The 20,851-nt window shown below is 48.1% G+C and overlaps 5 protein-coding genes across 5 annotated transcripts; all 5 read left to right on the top strand.

Annotated features, from left to right (window-relative positions):
* Positions 1-9,415: 9,415 nt before the first annotated feature.
* SCP_1601520 (hypothetical protein) lies at positions 9,416-10,190 on the top strand (the record flags this gene model as incomplete). The annotated part of the gene is made up of 4 exons (XM_027764602.1): positions 9,416-9,603; positions 9,662-9,816; positions 9,866-9,984; positions 10,035-10,190. The coding sequence occupies 4 exons, from the start codon at positions 9,416-9,418 to the stop codon at positions 10,188-10,190; spliced, it is 618 nt and encodes a 205-aa protein (XP_027620403.1).
* Positions 10,191-10,309: 119 nt separating this feature from the next.
* Positions 10,310-10,570, top strand: SCP_1601510 (hypothetical protein; the record flags this gene model as incomplete). The annotated part of the gene is made up of 2 exons (XM_027764601.1): positions 10,310-10,443; positions 10,498-10,570. The coding sequence occupies 2 exons, from the start codon at positions 10,310-10,312 to the stop codon at positions 10,568-10,570; spliced, it is 207 nt and encodes a 68-aa protein (XP_027620402.1).
* A 2,052-nt stretch (positions 10,571-12,622) lies between these two features.
* Positions 12,623-14,335, top strand: SCP_1601500 (Pyridoxal reductase; the record flags this gene model as incomplete). The annotated part of the gene is made up of 12 exons (XM_027764600.1): positions 12,623-12,670; positions 12,736-12,755; positions 12,810-12,910; positions 12,961-13,064; positions 13,136-13,173; positions 13,229-13,436; positions 13,500-13,566; positions 13,624-13,669; positions 13,722-13,777; positions 13,829-13,869; positions 13,956-14,089; positions 14,188-14,335. 12 exons carry the CDS (start codon positions 12,623-12,625, stop codon positions 14,333-14,335), a joined length of 1,011 nt encoding a protein of 336 aa, XP_027620401.1.
* Positions 14,336-17,316: 2,981 nt separating this feature from the next.
* Positions 17,317-18,519, top strand: SCP_1601490 (cytochrome P450; the record flags this gene model as incomplete). The annotated part of the gene is made up of 5 exons (XM_027764599.1): positions 17,317-17,693; positions 17,744-17,932; positions 17,991-18,136; positions 18,195-18,313; positions 18,364-18,519. The coding sequence occupies 5 exons, from the start codon at positions 17,317-17,319 to the stop codon at positions 18,517-18,519; spliced, it is 987 nt and encodes a 328-aa protein (XP_027620400.1).
* A 119-nt stretch (positions 18,520-18,638) lies between these two features.
* On the top strand, positions 18,639-19,528 carry SCP_1601480 (hypothetical protein; the record flags this gene model as incomplete). The annotated part of the gene is made up of 4 exons (XM_027764598.1): positions 18,639-18,985; positions 19,055-19,177; positions 19,231-19,377; positions 19,423-19,528. 4 exons carry the CDS (start codon positions 18,639-18,641, stop codon positions 19,526-19,528), a joined length of 723 nt encoding a protein of 240 aa, XP_027620399.1.
* Between the last annotated feature and the right edge of the window lie 1,323 nt (positions 19,529-20,851).

Below are 20,851 nucleotides of genomic sequence, written 5' to 3'. Positions count from 1 at the left end.
TTTCCAGAAGATGCTCGTGTGCATCGTGCCTTTCCTGAAGACCCACTTGCATCACTCCCGCCACTCACACCACACCCGCCAGACTTCACACCTGGAACACAACTTACACAGGAACGAATGGAGGAGATGAACATAAACCCGGATGGATTTCTACGCCCGGAAGAAGAAAAGCTATTGAAGCATATCCTGCGACTCAACAAAGCAGCTTTGGCCTTTGAAGACGCAGATTGAGGAACGTTTAGGGAGGATTATTTCTCTCCCTACATCATTCCAATAGTGCCGCATGAACCTTGGGAATCTTCGAATATTCCTATCCCCCCTGTATCAAGGAGAAAGTTATCGAGCTTCTTAAAAAAAAGATGGTTGCCGGAGTATATGAAGCCAGCCAGTCCTCATATCGCTCACAATAGTTTTGCGTGATGAAGAAAAATGGAAAACTATGGATCGTCCACGAGCTACAGCTGTTAAACAAAGTCACCATCTGAGACACAAAACTCCCGCCCTCACTGGATGACTTCATATTCTCAGGAAGAAAAGTTTACACTGTCAGAGACCTTCATTGGGGATTTGATGCACGCAAAGTGGACACGAGCAGCCGAGACCTGACATCATTCCATACTCCTTTGGGACTGCTACAAATCACATCACTTCCCACCGGCTTCACAAACTCGCCTGCCGAATTTCAAAATTCCATGACCTTCATATTGCAAGATGAAATCCCGACCAAAGCAGATATCTTTATCAACGACCTGCCTATCAAAGGAACCGACACCGAGTACCCTGACGCCGATGGGGAGCCAGAAGTATTATTGGAGAACCTCAGAATCAGACGCTTCATATGGGAACATGCATTGTATGTGCACCAAATTTTGCATCGAATCGAACATGCTGGAGCCACATTCTCAGGAAAGAAGTTCCAATTGGCCCGCCAACGAGTTCTTATTGTTGGACAAACATGCACCTCAGAAGGACGCCTGCCCGATGACCAAAAAATAGAGAAAATCCTTAGTACGGCCCTTATCAACCCACACAACTTCTCAATGTATAGTGGGACATTGTAGGACACTTACACATTATTAAATGGTATACTAGGAGTTCATACAAGATGTAATAACAATTTCTTGTATACATTTTAATACATTGTTATAGGCACATGTGTAACAGTTTCTGGTGTTATTTTTTGTAGTGGTTTTTATAGGCACATTTGTAACAGTTTCTAGGGTCATTTTTTGTAGTGATTCTTATAGGCAGTTGGTGACATTTTTTGTAGTGATTTTTAAGGGTAACTTTTTTATAATGATTCTTGTAGGAACATTTGTAACAGTTTCTAGTGTCATGTAGTGATTCTTATAGGTAACAATTTTGTAGTGACTCTTGTAGGAACATTTGTAACAGTTTCTAGGGTCACATTTTGTAGTAATTCATATAAGTACGTTGGTAACATTTTTTGTAGTGATTCTTGTAGGAATATTTGGAACAGTTTCTAGGGTCATTTTTGTAGTGATTCTTATAAGCACGTTGGTAACATTTTTTGTAGTGATTCTTATAAACACATTGGTAACAGTTTCTAGTGTTATTTTTTGTAGTGATTCTTATAGGCACGTTGGTAACATTTTTTGTAGTGATTCTTGTAGGCATGTTAGTAACAGTTTCTGGTGTTATTTTTTGTAGTGGTTCTTATAGGCACATTGATAACATTTTTTGTAGTGATTCTTATAGGAACATTTGGAACAGTTTCTAGAGTCATTTTTTGTAGTGATTCTTATAGGCACGTTGGTAGCATTTTTTGTAGTGATTCTTATAGGAACAGTTTCTAGGGTTATTTTTTGTAGTGAGTCTTATAAGTATGTTGATAACATTTTTTGCAGTGATTCTTGTAGGCACATTTGTAACAGTTTCTAGGGTCATTTTTTGTAGTGATTCTTATAGGTAACAATTTTGTAGTGATTCTTGTAGGAACATTTGTAACAGTTTCTAGCGTCATTTTTTGTGATAATTCTTATAGGCAGTTGGTAACATTTTTTGTAGTGATTCTTATAGGTAACAATTTTGTAGTGATTCTTGTAGGAACATTTGTAACAGTTTCTAGGGTCATTTTTGTAGTTATTCACATAAGTACGTTGGTAACATTTTTTGTAGTGATTCTTGTAGGCACATTTGTTTTTTGCAGTAGGCTGTTATATATGATACTATGTCATTTAGTAGAGATGATTAGATATATCATCAGGCACTGTAAGGTTCTTAAAAATGTATACTAATTACACTTCTATAATCTTATATAGTCATTACACACATATACTAGGTAACCTTTTTAGCCCTCAATGTCCCACCACTGGTAAGAATGATTCTCTTCATTTCTCAAGAATTGTAACTTCAACAGCTCCTAACTTTCCCCATTTGGGCAAGTGTATTCTGAGGTCAGAAATATTTTTAAAAGGCAGAAAAAGGCGGAAAATTTAGAAACATGACCTAGGTAATGACACACACGATTTGTGTCTCACGTAAAGATTCTACCCTACACAGGAAGATCTCCATGCACGACTTGCAAGAGCAGCGAATGGGAAAGGACAATGCCAACCTTTCCTCAAGATATATCGCACCTACATGCCAACCGCCCTGAGGACGAGTACATCGCACGAGATATCGCGATCTCATCCATCGGCACATACATCGCCTTTGCCTCTCTTTACGGTCGCTCAACGTAGGCAATCCCCTCGTTTGCATCAGTGCAAGATCCTGCTCGGTCCCCTTTCCCCTATTCTCAGAATTGTTGTTCATCTGCCGAGCAGACGATCAATGGACTTCGCTTGTCGAGGAGTAGATTGCGGAGAAGAGGAATATGAGATGAAGATGCTGGGTTTGATTGAAGTGTAGGGAATTGTGTTTGTATCCTTTTATTATTATTGCCAGTCATACTTTTAGTTACAAGTGCTCAGTACACAGTTTGTTATGCTTTGTAACTTGTCGAAATGTTCCATTGATTCTATTTGTTATTTGCTGTATAAATAAGTACAACAATAGCTTAGCTATTGTTTTCATTTATTTATTATCCTAAGACAATAGCCTACTATTCATAACACTAAGAACTATTGTTCCTATTGATTCAAGTGGCTATTATTCTCATTAATTTACTTAGCTATTGTTTATCTTCGCTATTATTTCTATTGAACCTTCTGGCTATTGAACACCCTTTTTAGTGTATTTTATGAACAACCTATTGTTACATAGGCAATTTTTCATCCTTCTATTATTATTTTCCATTGTTTCTGTCTATTATGCTTTGGACCTTATTGTCCTAATTTTCCCACAAGTTTTAGTATATAAAGGCCCCTGCCTGAGACAGAAAAATCAATATACTGATATTCACATACAACTGCGTGCCAAGCAATCAAGTACTATTAAGTAAAGTAGTAAGGTCTCTGTCTAAGTCACTAGTAGTTTATAAGTACATAACGTTGTACTTATTGGATTACAAAGTCTATCGCCCAAGTCTCTAAGTCTATAAGTCTCAAGGTCTGATATCAGAGTCCGTGTACTCATATCAGTCAACTTTACTAAAGTCAGTACTTTATCCAAGAAGGGTATTTACTACTTCATTCTTATTTCTAACACCTAATTTACTTCAGTAACAACTGAGATACAATCCGACTTAAGACCAGTCCGATTATCTCAGAATTTGTGGAGATTTGAAGTCTCGCTTGACACTAGACATTTTTATTAAATCACTCAAGTTGTACGTCAGTAACCATGGGTACCTTAGGTAAGTCAGTTTCCAAATTAGGAAACTGACTAAGCAGGCCTTCATGTCGTTCACCTCAGTATTGCAAAAGTGGTTTGTCACTCAAATCTTAATGGAATTGAATGTTCTAGAGTGCTCACTAGGGCTATTTTTTTGGTTTCAATTCAATGGTGATGGTTACAATGCATTGAACTTAGTATAACACTCTATAGAACATAATTTCAATGTTCTCTGAGATAGAGCTGTTATCTGTTATCTAATCTAAGTGCTGCAGCCATGCATCTGTTGATGGTTATTTATACAAGTTGTGCTAGTTTTTATTACAACTGTTTTGAACATCCACCTATAGTCAACTTGTAGTTGGACAAGAAGAGCCATTAGAATGTTTGTAGCTAAGTTCTACCTCCAGAATTTTCCCACAGTTAAAAGAAAAGTGCGTCACGATTCACCTCAGCCTCCAAAGACCCACCGCTTATAAGAACGATTCTCTTCGTTCCTCAGGAATTGTAACTTTTGCGTTAGACTGACTGCGACTTCATTGAGATGGCGAATACTGTGTTTCTCCATAGTGTTCTACCCCCACAGATAGTTCTCTTACCCTTTGCAATTTAGTTCATCTTCGCCTACGAGTTTGGCGATTGCATCGCAACTTTAGCTTCCTACCTCCGACTTTCGCAAATTTGTTGTAGATTGTCGCCCAACCTTGCGTTTACATTGTGAACCTTCATTCTCTTACAGGTTGCATCCCCCTTTGGCTTAGGTCGAGGTTCTGGGACCCACTTGCATTATTTTACAGTTGCGACACCCTTCCCTCTCACACAGATCACCCCTGCTTCTTGTTTGGTTTAGTTGGGTTTAGGTGTTTGTGTCAGGTGTGCACTCATCACCAGTTCTGCTCCCACTGTGGACATGTTGAGGAGACCAAACTTCTCTAAGGAGAATTCAGATTGATGATTGGCAAACCATTTGATTGCTCTGCCCTCTCCATCCATGTATCTGTGAAGGATCCCATGAGTTTCCATGTAGTCCTTACCTATCGTGACTATTGCTGAGTCATCAATGTAACCTAGGGCTAGGGAGTCAGGGATTTTGTGAGCAATCTTAAAAAGGTCCGAGTTGTAAAACTCATAGAGAGTGACAGAGAGTGAGTAACCTTGGTCGATACTCAGAGGATCTCGAATAGTGCTGAATTGAAGTCATCAAAAAGAATTCTTGTGTGTCATCCTGCCAGATGGTGTTAAAGCCAGTCTGTGATCTTCTTCGACACCCCGCAGGAATGCATGTTGTGAAAGAGGCATTGGAGGTTGGCACTGGGAAAGGCCACTTTAATATCATGGAAGAGGACCGAGACTACCTTTTTCCAGCACCATGCATCCTTGACCATCTTGACAAGAAGGTGTAGGGAGTCTGTGGTCCTTCCTTCCAGGTGGCCACTGAAGTGGTGGTGAGCAAGCAGCCCACATTTCTCTGAGTGATATACCAGAATGTCAGCTATGCTTGCAGACAGAATTTTACGGATACAGTTCAGTAGGGCAATGGGCCTGTACACTTTGGCCACTGAGTAGTCCAGGTGTCCCAGTTTGCACAGGGCAACTGTATTAGAAGCCTTCCATTCCATGGGGTAAATTTCTAAAGAGAAAGTCGCATGGAAGAGGCGACTGAGGTGTGGGAGGAGAAGGTGGATGCCGTACTTGTAGACTTCATTAGGGATGCCATCTGGGCCTGAAGCCTTCAGCTGTCAGAGCTTCTGGATGACTGCTTCTATCTGGGCATCAGTAATGCGAGAGAATTTGAATGCTGATGGGCAGTTGGTGTGGTCTGCAGGAAGTGTGAGCAGTGGTTCTGGAGGGGGAAAAAATGTTTGGTACAGGGCAGCACTCTTCCCCTCATTGTCCGTGGCTGGAGGATTATTGCCCGCCTTCAGCGGGAGGATGCAGGGATGACTTCCATCTGTTGGGCCTGCTGCAGTGAATCAGTTGATGGTCCAGATGGAGTCTGGGTCAGCAGACTCCAGCCAGGCCTCTCAGTGATCTCTCTTGGCTGCTTGGATCTCATCTCTGTAGTGATTGTGGGCTTTGCGATACTGTGCATGAGAGGAGTGGTCTTAGGACAGGTGATTCTTGTATGATGTTCTCGCCAGTCATTGTACTGCCTTCCATGTCTTCACAAGGTCCTTGGACCACCAGCACTTGGTGAAAGGGGAGGGTTTTGACAGGGGTACCTTCACTTTGACCGTCTCTGAAATTGCATCAGAAAGGCTTTTTAGAGCAGTGGCAAACTGCTCCATTATCATTATCTTTGCTTTCCCCAGAAGGCAGAAGTTGAGGTTAAATTTCAGGCAATCACAGAAGTCTTCCCAGTTTACTTCTCAGAAGTTGCAATGAGTGGCTTCCTGGGGGGTGCAGATGGAGATGTTGCACTTAAAGGAGATGGGAAAGTGATCAGTGTGAGGCAGGCAGAGGTGTGGGGCCATATTACATGGGATGAGGCATTCAGCTATGTCTGGGGAGGCAAACATGTTGTCTGGCCGAGTGTAGTTCTTCAATGTGGTGGCTTTCAGAGTTAGGATCCCGTGGAGGAGTAGCATCGTGAGGTTAAAGGCAATGATGTTGTCGAGGAATGGTTGTGCTTTTGTGAGGGCATCATGTGTGAAAAGATGATAGTTCCGCTCTTCATCCCACATCGGGTGGTGGCAGTTGAAATTGCTGGCCCATACAATGTTCACACCTTCTCCATTACAGTGCAGGAGCTGCTAGATTGCCCACATGAGCAGGTGAAGCATCTCCTGGTGTAGTTGGTTATTGTAGATGTTAAATATATGGAAAGGGCCTGATGGAGTGTGGAGCATGATAGTCATGAGGTCAGGAGAGTCTATGTCAATTTGCTGTCATGATTCACTTGAGACCCTCTTGCTGACAAAGATAATAGAGCAGATCCACTGTTGTCCTCATCATCAAGATGTGTGGAAGGGTAGACAACATTCCAGTGTGAGGTAGAGTGTGTCAGAGAACTGTGGGAGTCAAGTTATGGTTCTTGCAGGAGGATGACATCAAAGTTGCTATTCAAGAAATAATTAATGAATGCAGACTGTACTGTGAGGAACTTGTTGAGGTTCACCTGGCATATATGCAGAGTAGAAGTGGGGGAGTTGGTTGTATCAGACATGGGCACTGGGTGGGGAGTTCCTGCCATATGAAACTACATTTGATGCAGGGAAGAAGGGAGTGAAGTTGCAGGTTGCTGCATTCTTCTGCCAGCTTCTTGGATACTTCCTTGAGGGATGCAGTGGCAACCTCTAGGGCCATTAGGTGTTCCGGGGGAGTCTTCATGGCAGTAAACTCCTTGGCGGCCTCCTCAAGGCACTCCAGGTGCTTATATGTTACATCTTTAACAAGTTTTCCATAATTGTTGCTGCCATGGAGGCAAAGTTTCTTGTCTCTAAACATGCTGTGTCAAATTGGCTTACAGAGTCTTCAAATTTCTGTTGTGTTGCCAAGATGCGGGTGGAGACGGTCTGCATGGCTTTGATCGTGCTGTCGGAGGTCACAATAGCATCTATATAAAAAGCCAGGGCAGTTAGCATGTCTGTTAGTTTCACACCTGAGGGGGGCCCTTTGCTAAGCAGAGGATAACTCAGGTGAGAGTTTCCAGGTCCATGGCTCTTCCTGGGAAAGTTGCCTGAGATGAAAGTACAAAGCAAGAAGGATCTCATTCAGCTCCTTATATACTGCAAACTAAGAGACTAGAAAATACCAGACTATGCTCGAGGCATTGTTCTTACTAATCCTAACCTTACGGACCTTTCTCAGACCTTTTCGTAAATGCCAAATTGCTAATCTGCGCACTTTCAACAGGTCCAGGTGCATCTTTTATAGTGTATTGACTGGAATTGAAGTTGCAGAAATAAAATGAGTGAGATACAGTCTTGCCAATGTGCACATCGGCGAGAAATTCCTTGGTACCATTTTGGCACTTCGCAAAAACATAGGACCCCTGACAATTGGGCAAGGTCCCTGAGCCAGTTATGGACAAACTTTGAACTTTCGAGAGCCTCATGCCTGGTATTTCATGGACAGATCAGGTTGTTGACCGCCAGATAGCCTGAGCCATTTTGCGGACATCGGGGAGGCAGCAGCCTGATTTGAGGCTGAACAAACACTTGTGGAAGGCTGGCGAGGGAGAGCAGGCAGGGCCGAGGAGGAGGCAGCGTAGCCGCCAGCTCAGAAGTGCCCAAAATTACCTTTTTAGAGTTAGAACCTGAAGAGAAATGCGGACCGCAGAGGCAAAAAATGTGGTGAGGCCTAATTTTTCATGGACATTTTTGCCCTCTCCAGATCAGGCCTATTCACCAATTGTCGGGTGTCCTGAAAACATCCCTGAATGGTCCCCGGCCCGCCGGCCGCGGGGAAAATCCTTGGAATGACCAATTTGCCGCTTCATCTTCGCGACCTTGTGTCTCGTGATTTGCACAACTTTTGGTGGGAAATACTGTGGAAATGCTGTATTGCCTTCACATCTGCACAGGCCGGGCAACCGTCAGGCATAGGAATACGTACTATGCGCCGGAAGTATGCACTAGTGGCTTCGTATTCCAACTGTTGTAACAGCTGGTCAAGTTGACGACAGGCTAGTAGACTCGAGTCCCACTGGCACACCCACTAGGATGTCCGTGCCAGTGTCTGCCGAGAGGCGCCATGAGCGCTAATCAAATCTGTCAATCCTCGATTCGGTATCATAGATGTATAATAATATAGTTCAATACACTATCTCAACCGAGAGTTCGCGCTAGTCTCCCAAAGGCATGTTTAGAAACTCAGGCTCTCCTCGTGCTCTGCTTTAACCTGCTTCAAGATATCCGTATCTACCTCATGCAACCATTCCCAGGACTTTTGCAACTGCGGTCAGCGTCAAACTTACCTCTTTTCCGTCGCGCTGTCTCGTGTCCAACATCAAGCTGGGTAACCACATAGCCTCAGGCTAGCAAGCGCCAATGCGCTATATGCTACCGACGCACCTGACACAGGCATCCTGAGGCGCGAAGATTTACGCAGAGTGTCAATGGTTGCGGGGGACTGGACTATTCATAATCCGCTATCATTTGTGAGCGTTCATTGTATTTGTGTCCGTTCTCCATCGGAAGGTCATTGTGCTGCCTCCACCGTGACTGACCCACCATCTGCGCGAAGTTTCTCCTTCGCGTCAGAGTGAGCTCCTTCTGAGTGGCCGAGTACGATGCAAACCGACGGCTACAGTACAAAATTGCGGTACCGCTCACCCGCATATTATTGGCAGACGCAGAAGGAATGTTCTACACATCAGCCTTCTAGGGCGAACGATCGTGACTCTGAACTCTGTGCAAGCCGGAGCGTACTTAATCGGCCATCTGCGTCAATTTACGTTCACTCCTCAATGCGAGCTCTTCCAGAAATGGGCTACGGATTACGTTAAGAGTCCAGTGCAATTGTGGTGTAGCTGGAACTAGTTGCTGTCATCGTATGCGACGTCTTCCATCTCAATATTATAGGGCAAATTATCGTAGTTGTGAACTCCCTTCAAGTCGCAACTGACCTCCTCGAGAAACGGAGCACGAACTACAGTGACAGGCCTGCTTGTACTGCCCTGGAGGTACTTGCATTAATTTGATTGCGAAGCATATACCGTACTTGACTCCACAGGATGGGCTGGAAGGCGAACGTTGCCTTTATGCGGTATGGCGCGAGGTGGAGGAAGCACAGAAAACTTTTCCAAGAGTACTTTGGCCAGAGTCAAAGCCTGACATACCGCGCCCATCAGACTGAGGAAGCGCGTATGCTCCTGAAAGATTTGCTCACTTCGCCGGCGGAGTTCAAGGCATGTACGCAGAAGTACGGCTCTCTTTGACTACATTGTGTTCAACATGCCATCCTGAACCATCCGTTTCAGGCATGCTCTTCTGAGCATCATAGGCATTGCATACGGACACCAGGTAAAGTTGGATGATGATGTCTATGTCAAATTTGCACAAGGCGCAATCCACGGAGTCGAAGAAGCCACTGCAGGAACCACGTTGCTCGACCTCATACCCTTCCGTGCGTCCGGTGATTTCCCGCTAGTTCACACGTCCCACAATTCACTCCGTGATTCAAGTGAAATATATCCCTTACTGGCTGCCCGGATGTGCTTCGTTTACCGCTGCGGTGAGGCGGTGGGGCCCTGCTACCAAGGGTTTATGCGAATATCCGCTCAACGATGTGCGGAAGAAGATGGTTGTCCTTGTGCCCACCTTTCACACGTCAGGTGCTAATTGGCCAAACAGGAAGCAGGGACCGCGCAGAATTCGTTCCTTGCGTCTCACCTGGAGTGCCTCAACACGGACGGCGCCGACGAAGAAGACCTCGAGGACATCAAGGGTGCCGCTGCGACGATACTTGTAGGCAAGTCCAATTCATTTCACCTATCATCCTCTGTCTGACGTGGGGCCTAGCAGGTACTGATACGCAGGGATTTTTAATTTCGGGCAAGTTTTGTCTCTGCGTATGCATACTGACCACGTTACATACATCCTCGCTCATCCCGAGTTCCCTCCTGTCCATGCTGCTATTACCCGACGTGCAAGGCAAGGCACAGCAAGAGCTCGACCAAGTCGTCGGCTCCGGGCGGCTCCCAGACTTCGAGGACCGCGGTAAGCTGCCGTTCGTGGAATGCGTGCTCCAGGAGACCATACGGTACGCAATTCTCAGCTTATTATAATTATATGATAACTTTGTTATGGACTTCAGATGGTACCCAATCGCTCCGTTGGGGAGAGAATCCCCGATGGGCACTCGGATGTTGCTGACCTTAGACCTCTAGTTAGTCCTCACCGAAGTCTCGACGACGACCTGCTTATTCCGAAAGGCTCTGTAATCATACCTAACGTGATGTGAGTGCTACCATCAAGGAAGCGCAAATCCACGGTACCGGTCTGGACACATCATGGCCATGGTGGCTTGTACGGCTATTTTCAAAACTACAGTATAGGCCAGCCAAAAATCAGGCCATAAGTCGGACATCAAACAACCAGGTTTCGAAAGGTGATGCCGGCCTCGCCGCCAACGACTGTGAGTGAGAGCTCGCCAAACAGTCGTTGGTGTTTTATTTTTCCGATCCAACGCAATTTCTCATCAGGCGCCTATAGTTTTGCAAATGGCTGTAAGTGGCCGGTAGCTTGAAACGTGTAAGGACCTCCATATGATCGTGTCGAGTGTTTGCGCCAAGTTTCCGGACATGGAGAACTCCGTGTCTGTCGGGACGGCCACATATTTTCTTCACCACACTGGAAAGTCATACAGGACTTCTTTCCACGCAACGTGAATGTGAAAGCACTGGATATGACCCAGTGCATGGCTCAAAGTGCGCCATCTATTGACCGCTTCAGATGATAGGTAGGCTCTCAGGTGTGTCCACATGCCCTGGGTCACGTACAACCAGAGTCCTGAATTTTTCACCTTAGTATCCACAGACAGAACTTCGTCGTCATGTATTCCATGTGAATTGACCTTTCGCAGAGGCGGAGCGCGAATTACAGTGATAGGCCGACTTGAATAGCGCTGAAATTGCGAGTGCGCCATTCTTGTATTTGACCGCGTTCTGATGATGCATTCAGGATCGCCTGCGACGCGAATGTGATCCTAATGGCCAGTGGCAGAAGCATCGGAAGATGTTCCAAGAGCATTCAGCTTCGATGAATACCTCGCGTACCATGTGGGTCAGATGCAAGAGGAAGCGAAGCTTCTGAGGGATTTATTGACATCTCTGAAGGAGTCTGCCGCATCTACCCCGTCAGCTGCTAATAATGGCTTGGAATGGGCACGGGTTCTTACTATCGAGTGTCGTGAGGCTCATATACTCACGTCACGTCGGATCGGATGGTGATGTCTACGCCACGCTTGCGCATGCTATGGTGTGGAAGACAGTGCTGGCGATTCGTTACTCCATCTGATGTCCCGGTGCTAGCAGGATAGCTTATCGCTTTTGCAGTACGTGTGCCTCATTGGCTGCCGGGCCTTACGTCTCTTGCCACGATACGACGCTGGCACCACGCCATTGTAGTCATGTAGATAATTCTGAATCCAGTTACAATTGATTGTTATGTTTGCTCGCAATTGCCAGCGAGCGCGAGAATCGCCTTGCTGAAGTGATCTCTGAGCTCGAAGAAGATATAAATATGAGAGTGTGATCTTGCATGAGCCATTCCGACAACGAGACACCAGCAAGTTTGCCCCATAACTTGGGAGGGAGGGAGGGAGGTATATTCCGGCTTGGGTCCCAATCAGGAACGCCGGTTTTCTGTACTATACATGGTAGGCTACTAGTCCATGTACATACAGAGCCCCGCCGCACCATATGCTACCGATCCTCACATGATTCTCGGGCTTGGAGTACTACGTCGAAGCGAAGTCGGAGCTCCGGCTTCTCGGATGATTAGACGCCCGAAGGGCGCTCACACTGGGCGCCTATGTAATATGTCTATCGGCTCTTCGCTCCTTCAGTAAAAGTACACCTCAAATATTGTGTCAAATGGTGGTGAGCTCTGCGTTGGTCACCGCGTTCCGGAAGCCGAACCGCCTCGTGTGGCCGAACGCTAACGATCCTTCGAAGTATCAGGCCTGGATGTGAGATAACCAAGCCTTATGGAGTCTATGGAGATATCTCGAGTTCCTGACGAACCTGCGTCGGCAATGCCAGTGCGTTGTCTGCGTCAGCGAGTCTCCACGCCGAACCCCGCGTATGCTTTGTGCTCTCGGCTGCTATGCTGAGATTGATAGCGGTCTAGATAAAAGGCAGCTCAGCAATGTTATTCATACACCCACTCACGCCTACGCAATTATCAACTGTGTATAATCAAGGATGGTTCACAACACGATGACGCTTGGCGGGACAGCTTCCGATGTGACCATCTGGAGGATCGGGGTACGTATACTCAGCGACGCAACAGATTCGCACTGGAAACTAACCTGTACACTTCTTTGCCCTAGCATGGCTTGATGATGATGACGTTCGTCTCTTGGCATGGTCGTCCGTGCATCTTCTGACAATGACTCCTTTGTAGGTGGGGAAGGCCGGACATCGTCTGTGACGACGACGCCTTCGATGCCATCAAATCCGGTATCGACGCACTCCCTCCTGGCATGAAGATGATGCTCAACAGCGGTGGGCAGCAGCCTTCATCTTGTTTCCCATCCCTGATAACTTTCTTCCAGGTGAGTTCTATGGCCCCCAGCTGTCCATTGCAAACGTCGAGCTCCTCGCTCGCTTCTTCGAGAAGTACCCGGAGTATGCCGACAGGACCTTCCTCTCCGTCAAGGTCAGCGTCGCTGCCTGGTTCCATGGTGCTTCAGACTAAATTCAGACTAAATCCACTGAAATGATTTCTAGGGTGGGTTCAGATACCGCAGCCTCGAGGTGGACTCCTCGTACGTGCTCATGCCTCCAACCGCAATCGTGTCACTCACGCAGCGTGCACTTCAGGCCGGACAACCTCAAGCGCAGCATTGACGCAATCAACGCCGCCCTGCGCGGCACCAAGCGTCTGGACCTGTTTCAGTCCGCGCGCGTAGACTCCAACATCCCCATCGAGGAGGTCGTGCGCACCCTCGCGGGGTACGTCAAGGATGGCCTGTTCGACCACATTGGTTTGTCCGAATGCAGCGCCGAGACGCTGAGGCGAGCGCACACAGTGGGTCGCCCTCCTGACGTCCTTATACCCCGGGAGGAATTATTAAACGTGTGCTGTTCGCAGGTGCATCCCATCGCGGTGGTCGAGATCGAGATCAGCCCATGGACGTATGAGGAAGAGACGAAGAAGGGTGCGCACGTCCCTCTCGCGTTCTCGCGTTGGTATCGTCTTGTTTAACATACTGCAGTTATCGCGACGGCGCAGGAACTCGGCGTGACCATCGCCGCGTATTCGTACGCCCTGCTCTCCGCTCTTCGTCAACACTCTATACTAATGCTACGTAAGTCCGCTGGGTCGGGGCTTCCTGACTGGCATCATCAAGAGCCCGAGCGACTTGGCAGGTTTGTGTCGTAACTCGTTCGGATTGCGTGTTATTCACTGATGCTACACAGACGGAGACATGCGGCAAAGCATGACGCGCTACAACGATGAGGTGTGCTTGTTGCAGTCATTATCTGGAATCCCTTATACTCACCATCGCCCGTCTACACGACGTTAAACATATCTCACCACATGCAGAATTTCGCGCACAATTTCATGCTCGTCGACGCTCTCAAGGTGATCGCCAACAAGAAGGGCGTGACCCCTGCGCAGCTGTGCATTGCGTGGGTATGCTCGCTCGGCACGCACATCGCGCCCATCCCTGGCTCCTCGTGCGTCCCGCCTCTTTCCGCGTGTTGGCACGCTGGACTTATCGTTGCTCCGTGGATCTTTGCTACCGCTGATTCCCCATGCCCGCGTGAACGTACAGGAACAAGAAGCGCACGCTCGAGAACCTTGCCGCGGGCGACGTCGGGCTCACGACAGACGAAAAGGCCTCGATCGACGCGGTCATCGCGGGGCACGAGGTCAAAGGGGATCGCTACTTTGGCGACCCGAACGCACATATTTGGGGCTGATTGTAATTTGGAATTTTTAACAATACAGCTGCAATCTGTCGCTGTCCGGTCTTCACCATTCGCTGGACACCTATTTTATTTACGTCGATTTTGTAAGGATATTAGAGAGATAGAGTAGTCGAGGTGTCGGATTTAGCCGCGGCGTTGAATACGCGCTCAACCGCGTAGATGGGTTTTTCGTCTTTACTTTACTCGCCGAAAACTTGCCTTCCGAATACACTCGGGTCAGTGCATTTCCCGCGACTTAAGGACCACCAAAGGCCGCAAAAGCCTTATAAATACAGATGGAGCCGGTAGTTCCAAGTACTTCTCCAGTGAATGAGAATTGTAGGCCTCAGTTCACGTGGAAGAACTCGATTTCTGTCCTTTCCGCAAGATTGCGGTTGTGAAGCCCGACACAAATGATGCATTTTGAGGGCTCCACCACCATGGCGTCGGATCCAGAGGTGCAATGAAACAATCCTCGAGCGGTGAATATACTGTCTGAAATAATGATTCGGATGGCTCACGTTCATTCTCTCATTCACTACTATAGGAAAACTCTCATACCAGGATATCTCTTGAGAGTTGGCAGCTATTTCTATACGGGAATCAGGATAATGTAGGCCAAACGGTGGATCGGAAGGAAATTACCGATATCGAAAAACAGGCTCAGGATAGCCTAATCGTGTCGCTGCCCGGCCTTCAACATCAAGTCAGGTAACCACGTAGTGCGGGCATTCAACTTGGTTTCAAAGTGCCCCTAAAATGCTAGGTCCGAAAAACTGAATTCTGTGTGTCTGAGACATGAATGCAAAGCGTGTAGTGTGCTCCAGGAGACCGCAAGGTGCATTTTGTTCCGCACATCACCGTATTATTCACCTGCTAGGCTCAGTAGACTTGTCTCGTAAATGGCACCTGGTCGTTCCTTGGTGCATCATTCTCAATGACTGTGTTCAATGGTTGGGTCTCGGGTAAGACCACTAATGAAGACATGAACATTGATCATACCCAATGTAACATGAGTCCAATGGAGTCAATCAACGCAATCAATGGATTATTCTGTCTTCCCTTGATTTTCTACGAGGGCAGTGAGCCTGGTAGAATTATCCCAATACAAGGAATACTTGAAGCTTGGGTGACAGAAATGGGTGCACGAATAACGTAGCCGAGCAACATTTACACAGGCCGTTAGTGATATCTGTGCAAGAATCGGGCATGAAGCATATATGGTGGCTCGTCGTGCAGAAATCACTGGCACAGACAATGCGCAATATCTTCCGCCACCGCAGCTTTGATGTTCAGCCATAATTTGAAGCTTCACTCGCGTGCGCAAAGATAACACACGTGGTGAATCGGCTTGCAGAACTCACCGACATATACCCACCTGACGCTCAAGCTGAGCACCATTACTGTATCTGTCATGACTCAGATTTGCCATGTATATCAGTACTACTTACTCACTGGCAGGAGCACAGGAAGTTGCGACGGGAAAATCGCGTGATTTTGCAAAGTGTTCGGTCCCACCTTGTGGGTCTTTGGCGGAGGGGTTAAACGTAGAGAGGATAGCAGGTACAGAATCCCGATTCCCGATCGAGGCGCGACGCGTCGAGTCGCGTGATTTGCGCAACTTTTGGTGGGAAATACTGTATTGCCTTCACATCTGCACAGGCAACCGTCAGGCGTAGGAATACATACCATGCGCCGGAAGTATGCACCCGTGGCTTGGTATTCCAATTGTTGTAACAGCTGGTCAGGTTGACGAGAGGCTAGTAGACTCGAGTCCCACACCCACTAGGATGTCCGTGTCTGCGGAGACGCGCCATGAGCGCCAATCGAATCTGACCATTCTGTCAATCCTCGATTCGGTATCATAGATGTATATTCAAGTTCAACACGTATACACTACCTGAACCGAGAGTTCTGACATCACGTCCATTCTATTGTTTTCCTGTGCACATAACCCCTTCAGCTAGTCTCCCAAAGGCATGTTTAGAAACTCAGGCTCTCCTCGTGCTCTGCTTTGACCTGCTTCAAGATATCCGTATCTACCTCATGCAACCATTCTCAGGATTTTTGCAACTGTGGTCAGCGTCAAACTGATCTCTTTTCCGTCGCGCTGTCTCGTGTCCAACATTAAGCTGCGTAACCACATAGCAAGCGCCAATGCGCTATATGCTACCGACGCACCTGACACAGGGATCCTGAGGCGCGAAGATTCACGCAGAGTGTCAGTGGTTGCGGGGGACTAGACTATTCGTAATCCGCTATCGTTTGTGAGCGTTCATTGTATTTGTGTCCGTTCTCCATCGGAAGGTCATTGTGCTGCCTCCACCGTGACTGACCCACCATCTGCGCGAAGTTTCTCCTTCGCGTCATAGTGAGCTCCTTCTCAGTGGCCGAGTACGATGCAAATGACGGCTACAATACAAAGCTGCGGTACCGCTCGCTCGCACATTATTGGCAGACGCAGAAGGAATGTTCTACACATCAGCCTTCTAGGGCGAACGATCGTGGCTCTGAACTCCGCTCAAGCCGGAGCGTACTTCTTCGAAAACCGAACTGTAACTCATACCCGGCACACGGCCAGTTGCACACCAAGCAAAATATTGTACATGGCCTCGAGACGACGGGCCACTCACGTACGTCACTGCAACAGATTCACTCTACTCGTCCTTCCTAGTCCCGCGTCACTAAATATCAACATTCTATTTCTGCACGCTGTAGCAGCTTTCAGATATTTTTTTCGGAGATTTGGACCCGTAATTCTTGAGCCCCCAGATTCAGACACAGGTGTTCACCCAGGTTCTCGTCAGCATTAGATCAGTATCAATAGATATCGCTGTGGAACTCGGGTCCCGTCTGAATCATAGCGCTTGTGCACGTAGCTTCTAGCTGAACGATGCGCTTTGGAGATACGTGGGACCTGAAGCATGCCGGCATGCGCAATCTCATAAAATGTCTTGTCGTTGAGTGTTGATCCAGTATCTCAATTATATTTTATGGGTATTATCACCTATCTTGTGTGGGCGGTCGCCGTCATAGCTTGTGCGGCACTGCTGCGCAGGAACAGGCGAAATCTATCTCTACCTCCTTGTCCTCCTGCCGATCCATTAATCGGCCACCTGCGCCAATGCACGTTCGCTCCTCAATGTGAGCTCTTCCAGAAATGGGCTACGGAGTACGGTGAGAGTCAACCGCACCGTATCGCAATTGCAGTGTTGCTGAAACCAGTTGCTGCCATCGCAGGAGATGTCTTCCATTTAAATATCTTAGGGAAGATATTTGTGGTCGTGAACTCTCTACAAGTCGCAACTGACCTCCTCGAGAAACGGAGCGCGAACTACAGTGACAGGCCTGTTTGTACTGCCCTGGAGATGTACGTACATTAATTTGATTATGAAACGTTTACTATACTTGACTGCACAGGATGGGCTGGAAGGCGCACGTCGCCTTCATGCAGTATGGCTCACGGTGGAGGAAGCACAGAAAGTTCTTCCAAGAGTACTTTGGCCAGAGTCAAAGCCTGACATACCGCGCCCATCAGACTGAGGAAGCGCGTACACTCCTGAAAGATTTGCTCACTTCGCCCACTGAGTTCGAGGCATGCACTCGGAGGTACGGCTCCCCCCGGCTATATTGTGTTCAACATGCCATCTTGAACTATCCACTCTAGATATGCTCTTCTGAGCATCATAGGCATCGCATACGGGCATCAGGTAAAGTCCGATGACGACATCTACATCAAACTAGCAGAAGGCGCCATCCACGGCGTCGAAGAAGCCGCTGCAGGGACTACACTCCTCGACCTGTTACCATTCCGTGCGTCCCGTGATTTCCCGCTGGTTCACATGTCCCACAACTCACTCCATGATACAAGTGAAATACATTCCTTACTGGCTGCCCGGATGTGCGTCATTTACTGCGGCGGTACGGCGGTCGGGACCTGCTACCAAGGCTTTATGCGAATACCCGCTCAACGACATGCGGGAGAAAATGGTTGTTCTTGTGACGACATCTCATACGTTGCCTGCTAATTGATCTTACAGGAAGCGGGGACCGCGCAGAACTCGTTCTTCACGTCTCACTTGGAGCGCCTCAATACGGACGGTGCCGACGAAGAAGACCTCGAGGACATCAAGGGTGCCGCTGCGGCCATAGTTGTAGGCAAGTCCAAGTCATCTCAGCTATCAACCTCGATCTGACGACGGGTCTAGCTGGTACAGACACGGTCAGGACGCTTCAATTGCCGTCAGATTTGCGCGACTAACGCGTACTGACGACGTTCCAGACATTTTCACTCGTCCAGACTTTCTTCCTCTTCATGCTGCTCTTCCCCAACGTGCAGCGGAAGGCGCAGGAAGAGATCGATCGAGTCGTAGGCTCTGGGCGGCTCCCAGACTTTGACGACCGCGATGCGCTGCCGTTCGTGGAATGCGTGTTGCAAGAGACCATACGGTACGCGATTCTCAACCTACTAGAATTCAACAACAACTTATTGAAGGACTTCAGATGGCACCCAGTCGCTCCGTTCGGTAGAGACTCCCCCATATATCGGCGTCCGGATGTTGCTGACCTCGCATTCCTAGCTATTGCACACGGAAGTCTCAACGATGACATATATAACGAAATGCTTATTCCCAAAGGCTCTGTAATCATACCTAACGTGATGTGAGTGCTGCCATCACTGCCTTTGCTGTTTGCTCGGTCGTGAGTCTGATGCCGTCCTCCATGCGCCAGGGCAATGAGCAGGGACGAGACGATGTACAAAGACGCAGACAAGTTCCTTCCCGAGCGCTTTCTGCCCGCCCCTGCCGGCCGCGACGAGCCGCACCTAAGCGTCATCTTTGGGTTCGGTCGGCGGTATGCAACGCCTTCTGTTCATCGTAGTTTATGCATCCAATTACGCTCCGCAGGATCTGTCCCGGGCTGTACTTCGCTGACAACAGCGCTTGGATCGTCATCTCGAGCGTCCTCGCGGCCTTCGACATCTGCAAGCCCATTAGAGCGGACGGGACGGCAGTCGAGCCCCAGGTGGAGTACACCACGGAGGGCTTGGCGAGGTATGTCCGATTCTGACTGACGTCACACGTGTGATGGCGCGCCAGGCTTACAGTTCTGTGCTCTTTGTTGTGTAGCCGCCCGAGACCGTTCGAGTGCGTGCTGCGCCCGCGCTCGGAGGCGGCGAAGGCGCTGATCGAGCAGCACGCGTAATCAAAGGGTGGTTGACACATATGCTGCGAAGTGGTAGAATGCAGTAGAAGAATGATGACCACAGAGGGCATATGTACAAATAGATCGGAGATGTTCAAGGAGTATATGCGACCGCAATTGTACAAGGAAGCGCAAATGTATATTACGGCGCTCGTGTCTTGCACGAGCTGTGCTCGGCGCCGTGCGAGGAGGATGGCGCCGAAGAGGTGAACGAGCGCGGGGTCGAGGAAGAGCGGCCGTGCAAGAGCGGCCCAGGAGAGCACGAGTGACTCGGCACTTACGAAGAGAAGCGCGAGGACGGGGGAGAGCGGGCCAAAAGAATAGAAATTTCGTGTATTTCGGCTATAACTTTGCTCAGTAGCGATTGTAAATATTCGTTAGATTTCGACGACATGGTGGGCAGAAACTGTGGTGCTCGATAAGGACCTCCACGTGATCGTGTTCAGCGTTCGCGCCAACTGGCAGGCGTGGAGAACTCGGAACAGCCACATATTCCTTCGACACTAGTCCTGACAGAGTCATATAGGACTTCTGTCCGTGCATGCGAAAGCATAGGATACGACCGAGCGCATGGTTCAAAGCTCCACCTAGTATAGCCATTCATGCCCGCACTTCCCGCGAGGCTAACGGCAGGGCCGGCTTTTGAGGGCCCTTCAGACGATATGCAGGCGTTTAGGTGTGTCCACATGCACTGGATCACATACTATCAGAGTTCTTAATGTATATCTGATAAGGCGCAATGCTCCCCCATGGTCGCTCCTTACTCCCATCCTTCGCGGATTTTTCACAGCGACGAATCTTGGGCTCGCGAGAAGCTCGCATACCCATTGCGGTGTACGTCATATAATCACTAGCACGAACTCAGAAATTGGCCGCTGTATATGCGATACGCGGCATGATTAACAGACCTAGCAGGAGATATTTTTCATCTCAGTATTTTGGGGCAGAACCTCGTCGTTGTGTATTCCTTGCAAATTCCCCAGACCTCTTGAAGAGGCGGAGAGCAAACTACAGAGATGAGCCGACATACACCACGCTGAAAATGCGGGTGCGCCATTCATGTCTTTGACCGCGTTCTGACGACGCAATCAGGATGCACTGGGAAGCGAACGTGATCCCGATGTCATGTGGGCCGCGGTGGAAGAAGATTCTCAAGGTGTTCCAAGAATATTCGATTGCAATGGATACCTCTTGTATCACACGGATCAGACGCACGAGGATGCGCTTCTGAGGGATTTATTGACATCTCCAAAGGTGTTTGCCACCATCGACCCAAATGTACAGCTTTCGCGACAGTCAGTGTAATGCCCTGGAATGAGCACA

Source organism: Sparassis crispa (assembly GCF_003851025.1).
Source record: "Sparassis crispa DNA, contig_000015F, whole genome shotgun sequence".
NCBI lineage: Eukaryota > Fungi > Basidiomycota > Agaricomycetes > Polyporales > Sparassidaceae > Sparassis > Sparassis crispa.
This window is presented reverse-complemented; position numbering and strand designations above follow the sequence as displayed.